Genomic DNA, 26,206 nt, shown 5'->3' with positions numbered 1-26,206 from the left:
TACAAGCATTACATTTATTTTCCATTTGTTTTACAATAATTCACCACAGTTATGACAGCTTACTGTTAGATCTCATATTTTAATGAGAGTCTGAGTCGTGGGACGTATTCAGGTGACCTATATTGCGATTTACAGCTCAGTTACAGCATACAGCAACAAGGCACAAAGGCAAAAAGGGCACATTAAAAGCTTCAGAATGTCTTAATTATACACTTCAAGCTCAGAGCGCGTATGCTCCCCCTTTGATTACTATTGGTCAACGGAGCCAAGTTATCCCTCTGTAATTGGCTCTCTGGTACAGCATCTTAATACAATTTAAACTTGCGTCAGCAAAATGATAAAGCAATACACAGGCTTGTAGTCCACCCCGAGTCGTTCATGACGTTTTCCAGACTCTTTATGAGGCTATCAAATTGAAAGAGAAGGCATACAAAGTCACCAAGAACAGCATGAAGCTAGAAGATTGGGAAAACTTTAAAGGTCAACAGAAAACCACAAAACACACTATAAAGAAATGTAAGATGGAACATGAGAAAAAACTAGCACAGAATATAAAAGATAGATAGCAAAAGCTTCTATAAATATATAAAATCAAAAAGAGTGGCCAAAGTAAACATTGGTCCTTTAGAGGATGAGAAGGGACATTTAATTATGGGATATGATGAAATGGCCGAGACACTGAACAGGTATTTTGTATCAATCTTCACAGCGGAGGACACTAATAACATGCCAGTAAGGAAACAATTATTACGGAAGAGGTAGTGTTGGGCAAGCTAATGGAACTAAGTCTCCTGGCCCTGATGGAATGCATCCCAGGGTACTTAAAGAAATGGCAGGAGAAATAGCAAGTGCGCTGGTGGTAACTTTCCAAAATTTGCTGGACCCTGCGGGAGTCCCAGCAGCTTGGAAAACGGCAAATGTGACACCACTGTTTAAAAAGGGGGGTAGAAAAAAAGATGGGGAATTATAGGCCGGTTAGCTTAATCTCCGTAGTGGGGAAGATGCTTGAGTCTATTATCAAGGAAGAAATAGCAGGGCATCTCAATAGACATTGTCCCATTGGGCAGATGCAGCATGGATTCATGAAAGGCAGGTCATGCGGAACAAATCTTTTGGAATAGTATGAAGACATTACAAGCAAGGTGAACAACAGGGACCCAGTGGAAGTGGTGTACCTAGACTTCCAAAAGGCCTTTGACAAGGTGCCACACAAGACACTGCTGTGTAAGCTAAGAATGTATGGCATTATGGGTAAAGTATTAGCATGGATAGAGGATTGATTGATTTAACAGGAAGCAAAGAATGTGGATAAATGAGTGCTATTCTGGCTGGAAATCAATAACTAGTGGTATGCCTCAGGGATCAGTGTTGGACCGCAATTATTCACAATTTATATAAATGATTTGGAGTTGGGGACCACGTGTACTGTGTCAAAGTTTGTGGATGACACTCAAGATGAGTGGTAGAGCAAAGTGTGCAGAGGACTGTGAAACTTTGCAGAGGAACATAGACACTTTAAGTGAGTGGGCAAAGGTCTGGCAGATGGAATACAGTGTTAATAAATGTGAAGTCATCCATTTTGATAGGAGTAACAGTAAAAAGGATTATTACTTGAATGGTAAGAAATTGCAGCAATTGTGCATGAATCACAGGTGCCATCGGTAATTAAGACAAATAGAATTTTCTCCTTCATTGCTCAAGGGGATGGAGTTTAAAAACAGGGAGGTTATGTTGCAGCTGTACAGGGTGCTGGTGAGGGCACACCTGGAATACTGCGTGTAATGTTGGTCTCCTGACTTGAGAAAGAATGTCCTGGCATGAGAGGGGCGTTCACGAGGTTGATGCCGGAATTGAGGGGGTTGGCTTATGAGGACAGAATGAGTGGACAGGGATTATATTTATTAGAATTTAGAAGAATGAGAGGGGATCTGATAGAAACATGTAAAATTATGAAGGGAATAGATAAGATAGAAGTTTCCACTGGCAGGTGAAACTAGGACATGAGGGCATAGCCTCAAGATTAGAGGGAGCAGATTGAAGACTGCATTGAGAAGGAACTTCTTCACCCAGAGGGTTGTAAATCTACGGAATTCCCTGCCCAGTGAAGTAGTTGACGTACTTCAGTAAATGTTTTTAAAGCTAAGATAGATTTTTTTTAAACAACAAAGGAATTAAGGGATATGGTAAGAGCTGGGTAAGTGGAGCTGAGGCCCCGAAAAGATCAGCCATGATCTTATTGAATGGAGGAGCAGGTTCAAAGGGCCAGATAGCCTACTCCTGCTCCTGGTTCTTATATTCTTATCCCCCTTCTTGAGGCTTTTCACAATGGATACTGTATTCAAGTAACATTTGCCAACTGCACTGTTAACTGCCAATTCGTTAAATTTCTCAATACAGGGAATATAAAAGAATATTGATTTTTGATTCAATTTACTTTCTGTACCTATAATTAATTTTCCCCGGTTACGTCTGAAACTGGTTTGAACCTTTTCCTTTTATGATATTTGGATCTATAATTAATTTGGAATCTACATCGAAAATTATTGATTAAACAACCAATTAGTGTGGGATGTTCTTAACTATGTCTTATGTGTCAACTGCAACTTGAGCTGCTATTGTTATCCAATGTGAAATGTTATTATCTAGGTCTTGTGTCTCAACAGTTACTGCTGACCTTGAGCTTACGGAATTTCCCAAACACTCTACTGTTAGCCATGTTCTGCTTCATTAGTCATAGCAGCCCTAACACTTGCATAAAATTCCAGTAAGCCTTTTAGAAAATAATCCTATAGCCTCCACCTTTGTCATGTCGAGAATATTAAATCCCAGTGCAGGTGGTGGGATGTTTACCACCAACAGGAATAAACCCTGACTGTCTAAATAAATCCAGTTCAGTCTGGTTGTGATTATCAGTTGGAGCAGCAGTATGCAAACCTCATGTGTCAAATGTGAACAAGCTGATGTTTCAGCAGGGTGGCTGAATTATTGAATCCCTTCTCACACACAAAACAGGTGAATGGTTTCTAACCCGTGTGAACGAGCTGATGCACTCTCAAGCGGTAGGAATGAGTAAACCCCTTTCCACATTCAGGGCATTTAATAGGTTTCTCCTCCTTGTGAATCCACTGGTGCTCCATCAGGTTACTGTTCTGACTGAATCCCTTCCCACACTCTGAGCAGCTGAACGGCTTCTCCCTGGTGTGAATGCGTTGGTGTGCCTGCAGGTGGTACGACTGCTTAAACCTCTTTCCACAATCGGAGCACTTGAATGGTTTCTCATCGGTGTGAATGACCTCGTGCTTCCGCAGGCCAGCTGAATTTTTGAATCCCTTCCCACACACAAAGCAGTTGATTGGCCTCTCTTCACTGTGAACTTGCTGGTGTCTCAGCAGGTTGGATGAAAAAGTGAAGTCTTTGTCGCACTTTGAGCACGTGAATGGTCTCTCCCCAGTGTGAACTCGCTGGTGCGCCGCAAGGCTGGATGGCCAAGTGAATCCCTTCCCACAGGTGGAGCAGGTATAAGGTCTCTCCTCCGAGTGACTGCGCCGATGAGAATCCAGGTTGGATAAAGAATTGAATCGCTTCTCACAATCACCACAGGAATATCTCCCCATGTCGTGAATGCGTTTGTGCTTTGACAGAGCAGATGTTTGATTGAAGCCTTGTCCACATTCTGAGCACGTGTGCGATTTTTCCACATGGTGAGCGGTGCTTTCTTCCTGCATATTAAAAGGCCAATCTTATTCTGCTCCTGATGTGGTGTTTGGCTCAAGGGTTTATCGCCTGCAAACCTGTCCTTTATAATCTCCTGAAATCAGAATATACGAAAGTCATCACTATCAGTACCAGATAGAAATCCAAAAAAAGACAATTCCATTTTCTACAAATGTTTTGGTCTTTCTTTTCTCTCTTTAGGGTATGAAGGTCAGTCTCCAGGGGCCCAGGAGTATTATGAATTGCCCCCATCCCAGGTGAGGGTTTCAGGCTCAGGATTATGAGCTGCAGCTAATGGCAGTTCGTTCATCTTTAGTGGTGATGGCTGAGGAGTTGGAGCCCTGAGAAACAGGAACTTCTCACAGAGGATCCTTCAGGAAGACCACGTGTTTCCTTGCAACACACACTGGAAAGCATCAGGAAAGCATGAGGAACATGCAAGAGAGCAGAGGACTTGCCGTTGTGCAGATCATCGCTACTTTCTTTTCACCTCTTCAAAGCTGTAAATTGAAGTTTCTCTCTCTCTCTCTGACTGCCTTCAGTTTTTCACTCACTGGTTCCTACCTCTGTCTCTCCTGAAGGTACTGACTCTGACCGTATCTACTCTTACAATGACTGGATTCCTTGCTCAGGTCAGTGACAGTCTGAGAATTAATGGCGACTTGTTCAGTACAGGGAACAGGGTCTGGGGACAAGGACAGGGCCAACATGGGGGCTGTGTTTCCTCTTCAAGCAATAGGTTAATCGTACAAGCAGAGTTTTTGAATTACTAGTTGAAACAAGCTGATGTTGGAGGCTTATCTAATAATGTTAATGACATGTCTGAACAGCATTATTACTTTAATCTTCAACCCTTTGTTAACGAGATGAGCACTTTAAACTGTGGACTGAAATGGGAAAACAACTGTTCTTAAAAAAAAGGATTGTGGAAGGGATTGTTGCAGTTTTCTAAAAGCAAACTATCAATACTTATTGTAAGTGCCATTGATGCTATTGTTTGTTCAATGAGTCGGGGAGTGTGCATTAGATGCAGGTGAGCTGGAGCCGGGTATGTGTATGAAGAGACATTCAGCTAGCAAAAAAAATAACTGATGGTTTTGCTGCGTGGTGACCAATGGTCAAAAAGTTCAAGAAAATTACAATTACCAGTAATACTGAGCAAATAGTTGGAACTGCAAGTTGACAAATCCCCAGGTCCTGATGGGTTTAATCCATGGGCCTTCAGTTGCTAGTGAGATACTGTATACTTGAGTCATAGTCACATTTTTCTTACCATTTCTTAAGGTTAAATTTATGGGGTCGACTATTGCAAGCATGCTACTTTTGAGGGGCTGAAATTCATGCCCAGCAAAATTCATACCATATCATGAGCAGAAGCCCAAATGATCTGTTAACGAATAAAGAGACTAAAAAACAAATGACGGTAATTCTGAAAACCCGTGGAGGAACACAATGGCCAGTGGACTGGAAAAACGTGAGTGGGGCGGAACAACCGGCAGACTGGAGCGGATGTGACAGCTGGCACACTGACTCATAAACGTTGATCTGTTATCTGTGAAGAACAAGGGTCGCCTTTTACATGAGATGTATGGAAAATTCCAGGTTATTTGGCCAAAAATAGGGGGTCGACTTTTACATGAGATTGACTAATACTTGAGAATATACGGTCGTTAATGCAGTGGTTTTAATTTCCAAAGCTCATTAAATTCAAGAAAGGTTCCTTTCAAAAAGAGCGGGGGTTGGGGGGGGGGGGAGGGCAGCAGCAGAAAGCAGCAAATTACAAGCCACTTACCTTAACATCTTTCAGAGGGAAACATTAGAAGCTATTAAGAACATTATAACAAGGCACTTGGATAAGTTTAAGGTAATCAAAGACAGCCAACCTGCTTTTCTCAAAGGGAAATCATATTTAACCGATTTGGGGCTGTTTTCCCTGGAACGGCGGAGGCTGAGGGGTGACCTTATAGAGGTTTACAAAATTATGAGGGGCATGGATAGGGTAAATAGACAAGGTCTTTTCCCTAGGGTTGGGGAGTCCAGAACTAGAGGGCATAGGTTTAGGGTGAGAGGGGAAAGATATAAAAGAGACCTACGGGACAACTTTTTCACACAGAGGGTGGTACGTGTATGGAATGAGCTGCCAGAGGATGTGGTGGAGTCTGGTACAATTGCAACATTTAAGAGACATTTGGATGGGTATATGAATAGGAAGGGTTTGGAGGGATATGGGCCTGGTGCTGGCAGGTGGGACTAGATTGGGTTGGGATATCTGGTCGGCATGGACAGGTTGGACCGAAGGGTCTGTTTCCATGTTGTACATCTCTATGACACTATAACTGTAAATAAAGGGGAAACCAGTGATATTGTATTTGATAACATGCCACTTCAAAGATTATTGCAGAAAATTAAAGCTCATGGTGTAAGGGGTAACATATTGGCATGGAATAGAAATCTGTCTAACAGGAAGTAGAGACGAATAAATGGGTCTTTTATAGGATGGCAGGATGTCATGAGTGGTGTGCCATAGGGTGCTGGTGCGTCAATTCTTTACAATATACATAAATAATTTGGACAAAGGGACTGAAGATATGATAGCTAATTTTGCTGATGACACAAAGTTAGGTAGGAAAGTGAGTTGCGAAGAGGACATAAGGAGCCTGCAAGGTGGATATGGATAAGTACTAGAGGGCATATTTTTAAGCTGAGCAGAGAAAGATTGAAAAGGGGCAACGTTTTCACATAGAGGAATGAACCTCCAGAGTAAGTGGTAGATGTAGGCACAGTTACAACATTTAAAAGAGATTTCTACCGGTACATGAATTGGAAAGGTTGAGAGGGCAACAGAAGGTCATTGGGAACGTTGGTGCCAGCCACTTAGGTAGGGAAAGGGGTAAGGTTCTGCAGAGAGAATATCAGAAATTAGGCAGGAAGCAAAAAAATAAGTCCTTGAGGGTAGTAATATCTGGACTACTACTGGCGCCATGAGCTACTGAGAATCAGAATAGAACAGACCAAATGAATGCCTGGCTGAGGAGCTAGTGCAGCAGCCAAGGATTCACATTTTCGGACCATTGGGATCTCTTCAGGGTAGAACTGACCTGTATGAGAGGGATGGGTTCTACCTGAATTGGAAAGGGATCAATATCCTTGCAGGGACATTTGTCAAGGCTACTCAGGAGGCTTCAAACTAGTAAGGGGGGAAAATCAAAGCAATTGTGAGGCTCGTAAGAGTAGATAAAGGGACAAAGTCAAGTAATCAAGACAGACGAGAGCTTGGCAGAAAATGAGGTAAGATTGATAAATTAAACTGCATTTACTTCAATGTAAGAGACCTAACAGATAAGACAGATGATTTCGGAATGGTTGGGAACATGGGACTGGGATACATAGGTATTATAGAAATGTGGCTTGGGGACGGGCAGGACTGACAGATTAATGTCCCAGAATGTAGATGCTATTGGAAGGATAGAAAGGGAAGCAAGAAAGGAGGAGGAGTGGTGTTTTTGGTTTAGGATAACACTATGGCTGTACTTAGGGAGGATATTCCTGGGAGGCTGACCACTGAAGTTATATAGGTGGAACTGAGAAATAAGAAAGGGATGATTCACCTTGTTGGGATTGTATTACCAGGCCCCTCCAATTGTCAGTGGGAAACTGAGAGGCAAATATCAAAGAAGATCTCAGGTATCTGTACGAATAATAGGGTTGTAATAATAAGGGATTTTAAATCCAAACATCAACTAGGACTACCATGTTAGGGTGGAGAAGAATTTGTCAAGTGAGTACAAGTGCATACAATTTTAGAAAGGTGGCAATACTTGACCTTCTGTTGGGAATTAAGGCAGGGTAAGTGCCAATGGGAGTGCACTTGGAGGCCTAGTGATCATAATTCTGTTAGTTTTAAAATAGTTATGGCAAAGGATAGAACTAATCAAGATGTTAAGGTTCTGAATTGGAGTTTGGCCAATTTTGACTGTATTAGACAGGAATTTTCAAAAATTGATTTGGTAGGCTATCCACATGTAAAGGGATGGTTGGGAAGTGGGAAGCCTTTAAAAATGAGAGTCCAGAGGCAGTACGTTCCTATTAGTATGAAAGGAAAGGCTGCTAGGTGTAGGGAATACTAGATGACAAGAGAAATTGAGGCTGGATTTGGAGCTGGATGCACCCAGGATCAGCTGAAATGCTGAGCACTTCATCGATAAAGAGTTTTAATGAGGTGGTCACACCTAAGGTGCAAGCAGAGAGTAGCTGGGGTTTGGATACTGTTGGGGAGGGATGTTCAGGGGAAAGCAGCAGTAGCCAGGTTGGTGGTGCTATGACTGGCTCTGGGGCATAGCGGGAAAGGGGAGGGATAAACAGGATCTTAGTGATAGGAAACTCAATAGTTAGGGGGACAGATAGGAAATTCTATGGCCACAAATGGGAATTCACGATGGTGTGTTGTCTCCCAGGTGCCAGGGGCCAGGATGTCTCGGAGTGGCTGCAGAACATTCTCAAGAGGGAGGGTGAGCAGCCAGAAGTCATTGTTCACATTGGCACAAACAACATAGATAAAAACAGTGATGAGATCCTGCAGAGTGACTATAGAGAACTGGAAAAAAGTTAGAAACCAGGACTTGGTCAGTGGTAATTTCTGGATTACTTCTGGTGCCACAGGCTAGTGAGGGTAAGAACAATAGGAAATGGCAGATGACTGCGTGGCTAAAGAATTGGTGGAGGCGGCAGGAATTCAGTTTTTAGATCATTGAGATCTTTTCTAGGGCAGAGGTGACCCAGTCGAGAGGGACAGATTACATCTGAACTGGATGGTTTGTTTGCAGACATTTTGTTACCATACTAGGTAACATCTTCAGTGAGCCTCTGGATGAATTACTGGTGGCATGGCCCGCTTTCTACTTATGTGTTTAGGTTTACTTGGGTTGGTGATCTCATTTCCTGTGGTGATGTCATTACCTGTTCTTTTTCTCAGGCGGTGGTAAATGGGATCCAAGTCAATGTGTTTGTTAATAGAGTTCCGTTTGGAATGCCATGCTTTGAGGAATTCTCGCACATGTCTCTGTTTGGCTTGTCCTAGGATGGCTGTGTTGTCCCAGTCGAAGTGGTGTCCTTCCTCGAAGTGGTGTCCTTCCTCATTGTATGTAAGGATATTAGTGAGGTTGGGTCATACCTTTTTGTGGCTAGTTGATGTTCATGCATCCTGGTGGCTAGTTTTCTGCCTGATTGTCCAATGTAGTGTTTGTTATAGTTCTTGCAAGCTATTTCGTAAATGATATTAGTTTTGTTTATTATCTGTATAGTGTCTTTCAAGTTAATTAGCTGCTGTTTTAGTGTGTTGGTGGGTTTGTGGGCTACCATGATGCCAAGGGGTCTGAGTAGTCTGGCAGTCATTCCAGCTCAGCAAGCAAACATAGATCCAGAGCCTCAACTTAAGCTACAAATCTTCACAAAACCTATTTACATCTGAACTGAACAAGGGCCAATATCTTGGCAGCTATGTTTGCTAGTGCTACAAGGGATTAGATTGGCGGGGGATGGGATTCTCAACAGCAGGGAGGCATGTGTGAGGCTGGAAGGAAATACAGTCATCAGAAATAGTAAAGTGAAGAGACAGGTCTGGCTGGAACACGACCAGGAGCAAGGAATGCCAGTTGGATTAAATTGCATCTATTTCAAAACAAGAGGGCTGACAGGTAAGGCTGATGAACTCAGGGCATGGACAGGTATGTGAGACTGGGCTATTATAGCATTACAGAAACATGGCAGGACTGGCAGCTTAATGTACCAGGGTATAGGTGCTTTAGGCGGGACAGAGGTAGTAGAAAGAAGGGAGGGGGAGTTGCATTTTTGATCAAGGCAAATATCACAGCAGTAGTCAGAGATAAATAACTGAAGAATCATCCACTGAGGCTTTGTAGATAGAGCTAAGAAATAAGAAGGGGCTGGTGATGTTATTGGGGTTGTACCATAAGTCCCCAAAACATCCAAAAGGGAATTAGAGGAACAAATAGCAAGGAGACTGGGGAGACTTGCAGGAGCAATAGGGTATTCATAGTAGGGGTTTTTAATTTTCCTAACATAGACTGGCACTGCCAGGGCATCAAGGGCTTAGATGGGGTGGAATTTGTTAAGTACGTTCAGGCATGTTTCCTCAAGTAGTATACAGACGGTCCTACTTGCGAAGGGGATAAACTTTGGGACCAGTGACCATAGTTCTATTAATTTTAAAATAGTTATGGAGAAGGACAAAACTGATCCACAGGTTCAGTTTCTAAATTGGGGCAAGGTGAATTTTGATGGAATTGGACAGAAGCTGGCAGGGGTGGATTGGACTAGTTTGCTTGCAAGCAAAGGGCCCTTTGGCAAGTGGGAAGTCTTTGTAAGTGAGATAGCTAGAGGTCAAGATCTATCGGTTCCTGTGAGGGTGAAAGGCAAGATTGATGGAAATGGGGAACTGTAGGGGTGACCTGTACCTGCTCACAACAAAATGGCCGACAAAAAGGATAACCCAGAACACATTAAAATACAAGATGGCTGAAAGGAGTTGAATAAGACTAACAGACCATCCCAGCCTTTAAGTAAAGAAAACAATGGTACCTTTGAACAAATTTACTGCAAAGCCAGTAAAGGGGGCCTATCCTAAACAATTATGATAAGAACATGCCTACAAATAAGCAAATATTCTCAGTTCGCTTATGAAAGAATTATTGTGCCACTAAACAGTAAATACCAGTTGCAAGATAGTAGCATGCTAAACTCTCTGAACAGTACCAGAACAACGATAGCTATTTCTTAGTAAACAGTTAACTACTTAACTACTCTGCAATATTAAGCAATATTCAGCAACAAGTTAAAATTAAAACATTTTTACATATATGATTAGAAAAGTGGGAAATATAAGGGGCATAATTAAATGGAATACAGTGAATAATAGAACTCAAGCTGTCCTGAAGAGATAAGCCAGCCTGTTAGAATGTTAGAATCCCTACAGTGTGGAAACAGGCCATTCGGCCCAACAAGTCCATACCGATCCTCCAAAGAGTAACCCACCCAAACCTATTATTCTGTATTTACTCCTGACTAATGCACCGAAACACTATGGGCAATTTAGATTAGATTAGATTACTTACGGTGTGGAAACAGGTCCTTCGGCCCAACAAGTCCACATCGACCCTCTGAAGAGCAAACCCATTCCCCTACATTTACTCCTTCACCTAACACTTTGGGCAATTTAGCATGACCAATTCACCTAAGCTGCACATCTTTGGATTGTGGGAGGAAACCGGAGCACCCGGAGGAAACCCACACAGACACGGGGAGAATGTGCAAACTCTACACAGACAGTCGCCCGAGGCTGAAATCGAACCTGGGTCCCTGGTGTTGTTAGGCAGCAGTGCTAACCACTGAGCCACCATGCCACCCTGAAACAGATCTAAGGGAGTATGGCCAGTGACTTTGGAATGCAAATGAACAAGATGCATCGAAAGATCCCAAAGTCTCGAGATTGTAATGGCCGGTAAACACTACGAGGTCATGGGAAGCTGAGGCTGGTCAGATAGGTGTCTACCACTGATTAGGTATTTAACACAGATTGGGTGTATGGATTAGGAGGAAAGGTCTGCAGTTACGTTTTATGTAATTCTTGTAATACAGAAATGTATAAAAATACTACTTTTTACTGTATGAGTTAGTGTCATTAATCTATCTTCTGACCTGAGCTAAAGATTAAGTGAATAATTGAGTTCATACGTCGAGGCCAGATTCAGGGAAGATCCTTTGGCCCTCTCCCTGCTTTAACTGGTTTCTGCATGAATAAACTTCCACATGCCTGCATCCTGCTCCCCAAGTCTTCATTCCCTTTCAGGGAAAAACACTCCTACAGGAACCCTGGATGACAATAAATATTGAGGGTTTGACCAGAAAAAAGGAGATATGGCTAAGGTACAGGCAGCTGGGATCAAGGGAATCCCTGTAGGGGATACAAGAATTTACTGAAGAAGGAAATCAGGAGGGTGAAAAAGGGGCTGAGAAGATTAGGGTGAATCCAAAGAGATTCTTTAAGTATATGAAAGGAAAAAGAATAACTAGAGAGAGTTAAGGATCGAAGTGGACATGTATGTGTAGAACCGCAGGAGATTGGTGAGGTCCTCAATAAATATTTCTCGTCTGTGTTTACTGTGGAGGAAGACATGAAGACTTGGGAAGTGGTGACATCATAGGGACAGTCCATAGCACAGTGGAGGTGGTGTTGGACGTATTGGAATGTATGAAGGTGTATAAATCTCCTGGTCCTGACCAGATATGTCCAAGACACTGGAGAAGAAATTGCAGGGGCTCTGGCTGATATTTTTGCATCATCGTTAGCCACCGGTGAGGCCCCAGAAGACTGGAGGGCACCAAATGTGGTGCCCTTATTCAAGAAGGGCTGCAAAGAAAAACCTGGGAACTATAGATCAGAAAGCCTCTTTGATGAAGTGACCAGGACGTGGGAGGAAACCGGAGCACCCGGAGGAAACCCATGCAGACACGGGGAGAATGTGCAAACTCCACACAGACAATCGCTCGAGGCTGGAATCGAACCTGGGACCCTGGTGCTATGGGTCAGCAGTGCTAACCACTGAGCCACTGTGCCACCCCACATGGTAGGCTGCTCTGGAAGGTTAGATTACATGGAATCCAGGGGGAGCTAGCAAAATGGATACAGAATTGGCTTGATGGTAGGAAGCAGAGGGTAATAGTGGAAGGATGCTTGTCGGACTGGAGGCCTGTGACTAGTGATGTACCTCAGGGGTCAGTGCTGGGCCCATTGCTGTTTGTTATCTATATCAATGATTTGGATGCGAACGTACAAGGCATTTTGCAGATGACACTAAAATAGGAGGCATCGTGGACAGTGAGGAAGGTTGTCAGAAATTGCAGCAGGACCTTGATCAGCTGGGGAAGTGGGCCGAGAAATGGCAAGTGGAGTTGAATATAGATAAGCGTGGGGTGTTGCATTTTGGAAAGTCAAATCAAGGTAGGACTTTCATGGTGAATGGTAGGGCCTTAAGGAGTGTAGTGGATCTTGGAGTTCAGGTTCACAGTTCACTGGAAGTGGAGTCACAGGTAGACAGGGCAGTGAAGAAGACTTTTGGTACACTGGCCTTCATCTGTCAGGGCACTGAGTATAGAAGTTGGGGAGTTATGTTGCAATTGTACAGGACATTGGTGAGGCTGCATTTTGCAGTATTGTCTTCAGTTTTGGTCACCTTGCTATAGGAAGGATGTTGTTAAATTGGAAAGAGTGCAGAAAAAATTTACAAACATGTTCCCATGACTCAATGGTCTGGGTTATAGGGAGAGGTTGGACAAGCTAGGACATTTTTTCTTTAGAACTGAAGGGGGATCTTATAGAAGTGTATAATATCATGTGAGGCATAGATCGGGTGAATGCACTCAGTCTTTTCCCCAGGGTTGGGGAATCGAGGACTAGAGGGCATCAGTTTGAGGTGACAGGGGAAAGAATAAAAGGGAACCTGAGGGGCAACTTTTTTACACAGAGGGTGGTATGCACATGGAATGAGCTGCCAACGGAAGTGGTTGAGGCGGGTCCATTAACAACATTTAAAAGGCATCGGGACAAATACATGAATAGGAAAGGTTTAGAAGGGTATGGGCCAAGTGCAGGGAAATGGGGTTAGCGTGGATGGACATTTTGGTCAGCATGGACCAGTTTGGGCTGAAGGGCCTGTATCCGTGCTGTAGGACTATGACTCTAATTTATTCATTTCTCTTTACCTGCCCTGCCTGCTGTTATTTCTTCTAGTTTCAGTGATAGATCTGACACCATGCATCAAAAACCAACCAATTCTATTTCATACTTCTGTCTGAGCTTTTAACATGGCTAAGAACAGACAAATCCTGTCCTTTCCTCTGATCTGATTGCATTTCAATTCTACAGAATGGATTGTCTTATTAGTGGTGCCATGAATAGAGAACAGTACAGGCTCTTTGGCCCTTGATATTATGCTGACCTTTTATCCTACTCTAAGATCAAACTAACCTTCATACCCTTCATTTTACTATCATCCATGTGCCCATCCAAGAGTCGCTTAAATGTCCCTAATGTATCTGACTCTACCACCACCGGTGCAGTGCATTCCACACACCCACCATGTTCTGTGTAAAGTATTGACATCTGACATCTCCCCTAAACCTTTCTCCAATCACGTTAAAATTATGCCCCCTTGTGTTAGCCATTTCTGCCATTCACTCTATCTATGTGTTTCATCATCTTGTACATTTTTATCAAGTTGCCTCTCATCCTTCTTCACTACAATGAGAAAAGCCTTAGCTCCCTCAACCTTCCTTCTTAAGACATACCCTCCAGCCAGGAAGCATCCTGGTAAATCACCTCTAAACCTTCTCTAAAGCTTCCGCATCCTTCTTTAATGAGGCAACCAGAACTGAACACAATATTTCAAGTCTGGTCTAACCATGGCTTTATAGAGCTGCAGCATAACCTCGTGGCTCTTAAGCTCAATTCCCTTGCTCATGACTTCCAAGACACCATACGCCTTCTTAACAACCCTATCAACTTGGGTGGCAACTTTGAGGGAACTATGGACATAAGCCCTACGATCCCTCTGTTCCTCCACACTATTGGCAACCTGTTTGCAACAAAGTGACTCTTTTGAGGTTTTAAACTGAGTAAACTTCGCTTTCCCACAACACACCTCAAATCAGACATTTTAACTCGATATATTATAATTGGAAGAGGTTTGGATATGTAAATCTTTAAACCTGGAGAACAAGTTTCCAAGCTGTTTCAAAATGTTACCCTCTATTTCATAAAATAAACTGCCTAATGCTTGATTTGGCTACAGTAGGACTATTGTAGGTTTGGGTATCTGACACCAGGGAGGATGTAAAGGCTATGGAGAGTGTACAGGAGAGATTCACTACCAAAGCTATTGGTAAACCTATAAAATGGAAGCAGAAGTAGGCCGTTCTGCCCACCTAGTCTCATTCAACTGCTGACTGCCCATAGTTAAAAATCACACAACACCAGGTTATAGTCCATCAGGTTTATTTGGAAGCACTAGCTTTCAGAGCGCTGTGCCTTCATCAGGTGCTCCACAACCAGCTAATGAAGGAGCAGTGCTCCGAAAGTTAGTGCTTCCAAATAAACCTGTTGGAGTATAACCTGGTGTTGTGTGAGTTTTAACTTTGTACATCCTAGTCCAACACCAGCGTCTCCAAATCATGTCTGCTTGTGAAATTCTCTCTTCTCTTCAATTCTTCTTTGAAACGTACAGGTTGTTCTCCTATAATGCATATTCATTAAACACAATTTGGTTGTAACGTGATTTGTGAATAGCAGACTAAAATAAAGCGAACGTCCATTCGCTGTTACGCAGTTCAATGTCCAGCACCAGATGAACAACAAAACCCAGCTTCAGGATCCTCTGTCTGCAAAATGCAAATTCAGTGTGTTCAGCTAAAACAGGAATGCAATCAGGGCACAAGCTTTGAAACTTAGCTTGAAATTGGGAATTGTAGTCTACATTTAGAAGGAACTTTATTTCAAACCGGGTGGAGAATATTCAGGAGATCTGGACTTCCACGTCAGCATCATGTGGTCAGTCAGTTGTACACTTTCTGGTGACGAGCTTTGTGAAAGTTACAGTGCTGTAGTCAGCGATTTTAGTGTTAAATTTACTGTATTATTTCATTAAAATGTATGATTTAAAGATTAACTTAGACTGTGCTATCGTTTGTGTTAGGTTAGGAGGATTTGAGTTACGGGGAGAAGCTTAACAGGCTGGGGCTGTTTTCCCTGGAATGTCGGAGGCTGAGGAGTGACCTTATAGAGGTTTACAAAATTATGAGGAGCATGGATAGGGTAAATAGGCAAAGTCTTTTTCCTGAGGTTGGGGAGTCCAGAACTAGAGGGCATAGGTTTAGGGTGAGAGGGGAAAGATATAAAAGAAACATAAGGGGCAACGTTTTTACGGAGAGTGGTACGTGTATGGAATGAGCTGCCAGAGGAAGTGGTGGAGGCTGGTACAATTGCAACATTTAAGAGACATTTGGATGGGCATATGAATAGGAAGGGTTTGGAGGGATATGGACTGGGTGCTTGCAGGTGGGACTGGATTGGGTTGGGATATCTGGTCGGCATGGACGGGTTGGACCGAAAGATCCATTTCCATGCTGTACCTCTCTATGAACTACTATTTTTGTTTCGATTTTTACTGATATTTTTGGTGGCTTGCCCCAACCCTGTTTTTCCCATAGGCCCAATTATTTACATTGTGCAAGTTTCTATAACACGGTGTCACACGGGAACGCAATTACTGCGTTATCGGAGAACTACCTGTACTGTTCAATCTGCTCCCACCAAACTGTCAGACAGTACATTCCAGACTGGAATAACTCACTGAGGGGGAATGAAATGTTTTCCCCCAGTGACCCATTGCAGCAGTGAAACTGCTGTTTGAGTTTTTATTAATCATTCATGGGATCTGGAGTTCTCTGGCTAGGCCCGCAGTTGTTGCCCATGCCTAATTGCCAGGAGGGCAGTGAAGTGTCAAACACATTACTGCAGGCCTGTGGTCACATGGAGGCCAGATCAGATAAGGATGCCAGAATTCCTTTTAAAAGGATATTTGTCAACCAAATTGTTTTAAAATGATAATTAGCAATGTTTATATGGTCACCATTAGACTCCTAGAATCATAGAGTTGTACAGCATGGACACAAGCCTTCAGTCCAACTCATCCATGCTGACAAGATATCCTAAATTAATCTCGTCCCATGTGCCAGCAATTGGGCCATGTCCCTCTAAACCCTTCCTATTGATGTACGCATCCAGGTGCCTTTTAAATGTTGTAATTGTACCAGCCTCTCCCACTTAATTCCATACACACCACCCTCTGCATGAAAAAACTGCCCCTTCAGTCCCTTTTAAATCTTGCCCCTCTTATCTTAAACCTACATCCTCTATAGTTTTGAATTCTTCCACCCCAGGGAAAGGACCTTATCCAATGATCCTGTCCATACCCCTCATGAGTTTATAAACCTCTATAACGTCACCCCTCAGCCTCCAGTATTCCAGGGAAAATAGCTCCAGCCTCTCCCAACATCTCAAATCATCCAACCCGGACAATATCCTTGACCCCTTTTGTTTATTCCATATTTTTAATTGAATCCAACCTCACTATCTGCCACGCTTGGATTCAAACTCACCCTCAGAAAATTAGCCTGGGACATCGAATGACTAACAATGACATTACACCAAGACACCGTTTTCCAATTTAGTTCCAACTTGTCTTTTCCATGAGCAGAGATAACAGGAGCTGGATGAAGGGTGAAATACAAGAGCAGCCCTGGATAGTGTTGTAGAACAGAGTTGAGAATATGTGTAGGGTATATGCAGGCAGCGAAAGCATTAAGTTCTGAGTTTTGTGAAACAAGAAGTTCAGCTGAGCATGACTCAGATCAGATAAGAGCTTACAGTTAACAATGGAGTGCTGGAGGCAAGGGTAATGGGTTAGCAAGGTGGAAAAGCATTCATTATGTCGAGCCACTTACCAAGATGAGGTAGCATTCAGTATGTAACATCAGTTAACAAGGTGAAAAGTATTCATTACGAGAAGTCAGTTATTTATTGTGTAACAATAAATATCTTAATCTCTATCATTAACAATCACTGATTGTAATGGTCACCTAATCAATATGTATGTTGCCTTATCTAGATACTCCTCCTGTAAAATGACAATATAGTTCATTGAGAAACTGCTGTTCCAGAGAAGACCGTGAACTCATGTCTCTGTGCACGTGGGCGATCGTTCTCCCTCCCTCCAGGGCCCAGAATAAAGATGAAGGAGTTAAAACTACAGTGTCTCTGAGCATTTTTCTTCGACTGAGGGGGGAAATGGGACAAGAGAGGGACCTGGGGTGCAGACACATAATTCTTTGAAGTTTGCATCACATATAGACAAGGTAGTTAGAAAGGCGTTTGGCACACTTGTCTTCATTGCTCAGTTCTTTGAGTATAGGAGTTGGGACGTCATGTTAAGGTTGCACAAGACATTGGTGATGCCTCTTCTGGAATACTGTTCTGGTCGCCCAGTTATAGGAAGGATATATCAAGCTAGAGACAATTCAGAAGAGATTTACCAGGATGTTGCTCGGAACAGAAGGTCTGAGTAATAAAGAAAGGGCTGCATAGACTGGGACTTTCTCCACTGAAGCAAAGGAGTTGAGGGGCAGTCTGATAGAGATTTATAAAATCATGAGAAGTATAGACAGAGTTAATGATAGTTATCTTTTCCCAAGGATGGGGGATTTCAAAACGAGAGGGTACATTTTTAAGGTGAGAGGAGAGAGATCTAAAAAATATTTTTTTTAAAAAACACACAGAGTTGTTCGCATGTGGAATGAACTTCCTGAGAAAGTGCTGGCTGTGGGTACAATTAGGTTTAAAAGACATTTAGAGAGATACATGGATAGTAAAGGTTTGGAGGGATATGGGAAGGTGCAGGCAGGTGGGACTAGTTTAGTTTGGGATTATCTTTGGTATAGACTTGTTGTGAGATATTAAAAGGTTTATTTGCTCTGCTGACCTGCAAGAAATTGGATGCTCCAGGAGTAGGGTGGTTTGCTTCTGTCTTAAGGTGGTATGTCTTTGTCTTACAGGTAGAATGTAAGGAATTTACATTCCCATCCCTTGCCGTTCAGAGCCATTTGCATGGCCATTTCCTAGTCATTCAGAATAAAAGAATTACATTATCATCCACTATTCACAAATCAATAAGAACATTGCAATTAAAATTCTGACTACTCCCTACAGTTAAAAAAACGATTCACAACAGATCTGGCCATGAAGGGATGATTTACATTACAGTGTTTCTGGAAATGATGTGATCAATACATTGTGCCTGTGGAAGAATGGCAGATGAATAAAGTGTGTTTTGCTTTAAATCCAGTACTTAAACAATCAAATTGCATCTGGAATGCAACATCTTGCATTTACCTTTAAACTAAGAAAAATATAGGGTCTAGACTATCTTCTGAATATTTTGAAGGGGTTTGGTCTGGTCCATAACAGTACTGTCAGATATCGGAGTGATGGTTTTGCTACAAAGGCAGCCCTTTGTCTGACCTTTAAAAGGAATGCACAACTGGTAAGGAAGGAACAACATACACAAGCCATTGTAGCTCTGAACTTAGCGTTACCAACAGCTTTGCGAGTCCATATGTGGAACCACCTTTTCCTGTGGAATTAGCGGCCACAGGGAGGACATTGTGGCCATATTATCACAAGAGACTACTAGAAGAAACTTAGTCCTGTGATAGACATTTCCCAGGTTCTTATGCTGGTGAACCATGGACTGTCAGTGTGTGAAAGGCATCTCCCCACAGACTTTTCTTTTATACTCCAGAGTGCTGTTATACACACCTGAACGACCTTCCCACCACCAAAAACACTGAGGCTTTTTTAAAAAAAAGGCTGTTAAAGGCGATGCAAACCATCAAAAGTGATGGGGAAGTAAGGAAAGAGAGAAGGGACGAAAACCAAAATGGAGTGGGAAGGGGAAAATAAAGCACTGTATCGCCTGTGGTGCCCACCTCTCTCTAAAGGCATTGAGAGCCTGGCAATGCTTTGAGTGGTCCAACACTTTGCTTGTATAATAGGGCTTAATCTGCTATTCTGACTAAACACACCCCTGTCTAATTGCTATAGGAAGGTCGTATCAAAAATGGGGAAAACAGTCAAAACAGAGAGTATGATGGACCCTGATGTTACAGAGACATAGTGGTGGTGTGTTAAAGTCAGCAGGAACATCAACAAGGAGACCCAGCCAGTTTTAAAATCTTTGTAGATAGTTCTTCATTGTAGAGGACAGAAGGTGGAAAACAGGGTGCAGCATTTATGTAGAAGACCAGCAAAGGAGGCCCGTGAGGTGACAGAACGAGCACTAAACTTGAGCATGTAATATGAGCATGCAGGCTGCAGAACTGGCAGCCGTGGTCTATGTAGGAAGCCACTCTAATGAATTCCCCACTTCAGCAGACATATATTCAGATAGCATGTATGTGTGTAATAGTTTGACTGATTTCCATCCGTTGTGAGATTTGTGTCGGCCAGGGGGAAACCATTGCTGTCCACCCAGTTACTGAAATATATTTTACATGAGGTAGAGAATATGGAGCCATTAAGGTGTGGGCACACCACCGTTCCTTCCCCAGCCTGGAACAGCAGGGCAGATGAGTTAGCTAAACAGGAAGCCATGGAAGTGTGGCAACTGCCGTTATAGACGGAATTGATAAACGCAGTCAGTACTAACCAAGTTAAAATTGATGATCTTATTATTCAGGCAGAGGACAGCGACGGAGAACTGAAGCAAATAAGGGGTGGAGTGTACCCAGAAATGTACAAAATATGAAAGGATAAGATCCAGATTAAAGATGGTTTGGTCCTTGAGAAAGGAAAGCAACACAGTACCATTAGGGAACTGAAATCAAATGATATACCAGTGTCACAATAAACAGGACCATTAAGGATTGGAGGTGCCAACCAGATGGATTAAATGGATATAAACTGTTGGGGATAGAACTGTATAGTCTATGCCCAGAACAATCCAGAGAGGTACACAAATACAGGGCTATTGAGACACACCAGCCTGTAGAGGGTGCTTTGACTAATCTACAATCAGACTGCTAACGGCCCTTGCCACCATCAGAGGGGATACAAGTACATCTTGGTTATTGTAGATATGTCCACAAAGTGGGTAGAAGCTTTCCAACTCAAAATAACACAGCTAACGTCAGAGCTAATCCAGCATGTATTATGTGCTGGGCCTACTGAAAAGTATCGAGTCTGACAAGGGTACACGTTTACTACAGAATGTAATGGTGCTGCTTGTGATAATTCAGAAGTTTGATATCAGCCCCAGTCTAGTGGGATAGTGGAGTGAATGAATAGAATCCATAAGGAGATGACCAGGAAAATGGTCCAGTAAAAGAACAGAATCTGGGATGTAGCTCTACCATTTGCCCGAACACCATTTCGGGTTTCACAGAATTTATCCCCACGTATAACACAGAGTGTCTGATGCGGGAAATGGAAGGTCCTTTGTGTTGGACCTCAAGAACGTACAGGCCCTTACACATGAAAAAATTGTGCAGATGATCCCAGAAAATATCCAGGGAGCTGCAGCAGTTAAGATCAGGAAAAGGAAAATCCGGAGAAAGGCCTACTTTGATGGAAAGGTGAAACTGACAGAATACGCGATAGGGCAATGAGAGATGTTAGAACATTTCCAGACCGAGACCTTCCTGTCCCCAAGGTACACAAGTGCTTATCAGTGACAGATAAAGCCAGTTCCACAAAATGCTAAGAGATATGGGAAAATTGGGTGGGGCACAGAATAGCTGCCATCAATGTTACGTGCCATCAAACATGGCAGAAGATGAGGAACCTGTTCAAGCTCTGGCCCTGGTTGAACAGGATGAGAAACTTCACCACACACCTTCAGGGGATTAAACCCCCCCAGGAGGGAGGTTTCTTAGGAAAAGGAGAAAGTGGTCGAGAAACAAAATGCCCCCACAGTGGGAAAGGGGAGACACCAGCCAGTTGAGAAGAAGCTGCTTAACTAGCCAACTGGCATAAGAATTGGAAAATCTAAATGTGTAACACAGATCAGATGTTTAAACTGTAAATAAGAGATGTCACCTTGAAATTATCTTTGTTGTAGATTTTGGATAATGGGCAAGGTGATCATTTGGATCTTGTGAATGGAGTACAGTAGTAGAGATATAATGGACAAGAGCAAATTGGGCAATGTCCAACTTCAAGCAAGTGGGCAGCACGGTGGCACAGTGGTTAGCATTGCTGCCTCACAGCGCCTGAGACCCGGGTTTAATTCCCGCCTCAGGCGACTGACTGTGTGGAGTTTGCACGATCTCCCCGTGTCTGCGTGGGTTTCCTCCGGGTGCTCCGGTTTCCTCCCACAGTCCAAAGATGTGCAGGTCAGGTGAATTGGCCATGCTAAATTAGGTAGTGTTAGGTAAGGGGTAAATGTAGGGGCATGGGTGGGTTTCACTTCGGTGGGTCGGTGTGGACTTGTTGGGCCGAAGGGCCTGTTTCCACGCTGTAATGTAATCTAATAATCTAATGGAAGTGTAGAGGTCACAGGTTTAAGGTGAGATGGGAAAGATTTAAAAGGGACCTGAGAGGCAACTTTTTCACACAGAGCTTGGTGCATATATGAAACAAGCTGTTAGAGGATGTGGTACAGGCGGGTCAATTATAACATTTAAAAGATATTTGGACAGGTACGTCGATAAGAAATGTTTAGAGGGATATGGGCCAAACACAGACAAACGGACTAGTTCAGTTTAGGAAATCTGATTGGCACGGACAAGTTGGGCAAAAGGAACTGTTTCCCTGCTGAGTGACTCTGTAAGTGATAGACAGAGTTAAGCGATCACATGCAAGGTCCCCTCCAAGATACTCACCATCCTGACTTATAAACAGATTTCCGTTCCTTCATTGTTACTGGGTCAAAGTTCTGCAGTTCACTCCCTAACAGTATTGTGGGTCAGCCTAAAGCATGTGGACTGCAGTGGTTCAGGAAGGCACCTCACTACCATCTTCTCAATGGCAACTAGGGACGGCTAATAAATGCTGGCCAGCCAGAGACGTCCACGTCCCATGAGTGAATGAAAAACAGTATTCTATTAGTTAGCTGATTCTCTGTCCATGCTAATATATTACCTACAACACCATGGATTTTATTAAGTAGCTTAATGTAACTTATCAAATGTCTTCTGAAATACTAATTACATTACATCCACTGCTTCCCTGCATATTGCCTCCTCAAATCATTCTAGTAAATTTAATAGGCATGATTTCCTCTTAATGAAGCCATATTACTCTGCTTGATAAAATTATCTACTTCTAAATAATCGGCCATTGCATTCTTTATACTGGACTATAAACACATTCCCAACCACAGATGTTAAGCCAACTAGCCTTTAGTTACCTGGCTTTATTGTTTCCATTTTCAAATAAAGGTATTACGTTGGCAGTTTTCCAATCCTTTAGGACTTCTACAGAATCTAAGCAATTCTGGAATATTACTCACAGTGGATCCACTATCTCTATAGCTATTTCCTTTAATAACCTCAGATGCATTCCATCAGCTTTAGAGGATTTATCGATCTTTAGCCCAACTAGTTTCCTTTTTTCTCGAGCTATTGAATTTATTTGCACTTTGAATATTTAGTAATCTTGGGATGCTAAAAGCGTATTCTACTGCAAAGACTTATGTAAAGTATTCATTCTACTCCTCTTAGGAAAGATCTTCTGATTCCCCAGACCCTGTCCACAATCTACAACCCACACATCAAGAGGATGATGAAATTCTCCTGACTTGCCTGGATGAATGCAGTCCCAATAACGCTTAAGAACTTTGACACCATCCAGGACAAAGGTGCCCACTTAATTGGCACCACATCCACAAACATACGTGTTTTTAGAACTACATCCATCCAGGCACGTGGAGGAAATGTGCCAGCGCAGGCTTGAAGGGCCAAAGGGCCTAGCCCTTTACTGTATTGCTTTTTGATCTAACTCAGGGAAATAAACATTGATGTTTTGAAAAGAATTCACATTACAGAAGAGGAAATGCTGCAGGTCTTAGAAAATATAAAGGGGAATAAATCTCCGGGACCTGATCTCCTGTACCTTAGGACATTGAGAGAAGTTAGGGAGGAAGTTTTAGGGCCCCTTGCAGAAATATTTATACCATCTATAGCTGCGGGTGAGGTGCCAGATGTCTGTAAAGTAGCTAATGTTTAAGAATGTAAGGAGAAGCCTGGGAACTGTGGACCTGTAAGCCTTGACTTCAGTATGTTGTCAGAAATGATTCTGAAAAATAGTATTTTGGATAGGCAAGGAATGTTTGGGGATAGCCAGCATGGTTTTGTGCAAGGGAAGTCAAAGTTGTCTCACAAATTGATTGTGTTTTTTGAGGAAGTAACCAAGAAGATTGACGAGGGCAGAGGGGCAGACAACTGTTTACTTGGACTTTAGTTAAGCCTTTGACAAGGTTCTGCATGGTAGACTAATTAGTAAATTTAGATCATGTGGGATTCAGGGTGACCTTTACAATTGGATACAAAATTCACTTTATGATAGGAGACAGACAGTGATGGTGGAGAGTTGTTTTTTGGACTGGAGGCCTGTGACCAGCAATGTTCCTCAAGGATCGGTGCTGGATCCACTTATGTTTATCATTTATATAAATGATTCAGATGAGAATATAGAAGACGTAGTTAGTAAGTTTTCAAATGACACCAAAATTGGTGGTATACTGAATAGTGAAGATAGTTATCTAAGATTACAAAGAGATCTTGATCAATTGGGTCAATAGCCTGATATGTCAGATGGATTTTAATTTGGATAAATGTGAGGTTTGCATTTTGATAAAATAAATAAGGGCAGAACTAATACAATTAAAAATAGGGCCATGAGTAACATTGTAGAATAGTTAGACCCAGGAATTCAGGTACATAATTCTTTGAAGTATTCATGATTTGGAGATGCTGGTGTTGGACTGCGGTGTACAAAGTTAAAAATCACACAACACCAAGTTATAGTCCAACAGGTTTAATTGGAAGCACACTAGCTTTTGGAGCGATGCTCCTTCATCACCTGATGAAGGAGCGTCGCTCCGAAAGCTAGTGTGCTTCCAATTAAACCTGTTGGACTATAACCTGGTGTTGTGTGATTTTTATCTTTGAAGTATGCACCTGATGAAGGAGCGTCGCTCCGAAAGCTAGTGTGCTTCCAATTAAACCTGTTGAACTATAACCTGGTGTTGTGTGATTTTTATCTTTGAAGTATGCACCTCACATATTTGGAATAGTTAAGAAAAGCATTTAGCATGCTTCCCTTCATTACTCAGATCTTTGAGTACAGGACATTATGTTGAGGTAGTACAGAATGTTGATGAGGCCTCTTCTGGACTACCATGTCCAGTTCTAGTTCCCCTGTTGTAGGAAACATATTAACAAGCTGGAGAGGATTCAAAGAGATGTACCTCAATGTTACTGTAAGTGGAGGGTTGGAGTTAAAGGGAGAGGCTGGATAGGCTGGGACGTTTTTCACGAGGATGTTGAGGGTGACCTTATAGAGGTTTATAAGATCATGACAGGTAAAGATAAAGTGAATGGCAGATTTCTTTTCCCTAGGGTGGAGGATTTCAAGACTAGGGGGCATATTTTAAAGCAAGTGTACAAAGATTTAAAGAAGACATGAGGGTCAATTTTTTTAAACACAGTCATTTGTACGTCGAATGAACTGTCAGAGGAAGTGATGGATGCAGGTACAGTTATAACATTTAAAAGACATTTGGAAAAGTATATGAATAAGATAGGTTTGGAGAGATAGGGACCAAGGCAGGTGGGACTAGTTTAGTTTGGGATTATGGGCTGGTTGGACTGATGGATCTGTTTCCATGCTGTATGAATCTATAACATGAAATAGACTGCCTAACCTGTGATCTGTCCTTTTCGACACATTCTTTGATAAGTTTGATCCAGTTCAGTCTCTAATCAATGGTTATACCCCCCCCCAATGATTTTGATAGTGCAGGATCAGCAATGACCTTAAGTTAACTTCTCTTAGAGGTGGTTATGGTCTGGCACTTGTAGCGTAAATGTTGCTCGCCAGCTGTCTGCCCAAACTTGCATATTGTCCAGGTCTTGATGCATATGGACAGGGGCTACTCAGTAAGATTGCCGAACACCATGTAATGATGAGTGAGTATTCCCGTGTCAGATCTCTACTGCCCAGGCGGAAGAGGGCAGTGGATACGTGGGAACACTTGTAAGTTCCCCTCGACCCACTCAGCACGTTGACTTGGAAACGTACTACTGTTCATTCAGCGCTGCTGTGTCAAAATCCTAGAACTAACTCCTTATCGACATCAAAACAAGACGAAGATGCTGGAGATGCGAAACAGAAACAGCTGATGAAAGTCAACAAGGTCACGCAACATCTGTGGGAGGACAGAGTGAGGTTTTCGAGTCATCGGAACAACACTGTGGGTCGACAGACAGAGCACGGACTGCAGTAGTTCACAAAAAGGCAAGCGATTTGGGATGGGCGATAAATGCTGGGCCGAGTCAGCGATTTGCACATCAGGACAACAGGTAAAAAGCTGCAGCCAGACTGCTACTCTTAACCAGGGCTTTCACAGGAAGTAGGCCGCATTTCGAGCAGCAGTACCTCGTTATTCGGGGGCAGTGGCTGACACCGGTTGCTAGCGACGTCTCTCAAACTCCACGCCGGATCCCGAGGATCGGCGTCACAACGTTCAAACAGGCCGCCTCCGCCTCTTGCCGCTTCACCGCCGCACTGGGATTGACCGACAACCAATGACACACTGGGAAGAGGGGGCGGGGCTGGAGGACCGTTAGAGGGCGGGGCTGGAGG

The 26,206-nt window shown here is 42.8% G+C and overlaps 1 protein-coding gene across 8 annotated transcripts; it reads right to left on the bottom strand.

The window, feature by feature from the left end:
• Window positions 1–26,206, bottom strand: LOC122543900 (uncharacterized). Of its 8 annotated transcripts, none has more exons than XM_043682783.2 (4): window positions 25,377–25,992; window positions 18,324–18,459; window positions 3,029–3,808; window positions 1–405 (listed from the first exon to the last, which is right to left on the bottom strand). In XM_043682783.2, exons 3-4 carry the CDS (start codon window positions 3,723–3,725, stop codon window positions 398–400), a joined length of 705 nt encoding a protein of 234 aa, XP_043538718.1. In that variant the 5' UTR covers window positions 3,726–3,808; window positions 18,324–18,459; window positions 25,377–25,992; the 3' UTR covers window positions 1–397. The 8 variants fall into 8 exon arrangements, with proteins under 8 accessions (XP_043538718.1, XP_043538721.1, XP_043538719.1 ...); XM_043682786.2 differs by having other exon boundaries at window positions 25,266–25,380; XM_043682784.2 differs by lacking the exons at window positions 18,324–18,459; window positions 25,377–25,992 and adding an exon at window positions 26,000–26,206.

This window comes from Chiloscyllium plagiosum, unplaced genomic scaffold (assembly GCF_037043375.1).
Source record: "Chiloscyllium plagiosum isolate Xiang-an unplaced genomic scaffold, Cpla_swu_hap1 HiC_scaffold_46, whole genome shotgun sequence".
NCBI classification, from domain to species: Eukaryota; Metazoa; Chordata; class Chondrichthyes; order Orectolobiformes; family Hemiscylliidae; genus Chiloscyllium; species Chiloscyllium plagiosum.
Note: the sequence above shows the minus strand (reverse complement) of the source record. Positions and strands in the feature narration are given on the sequence as shown.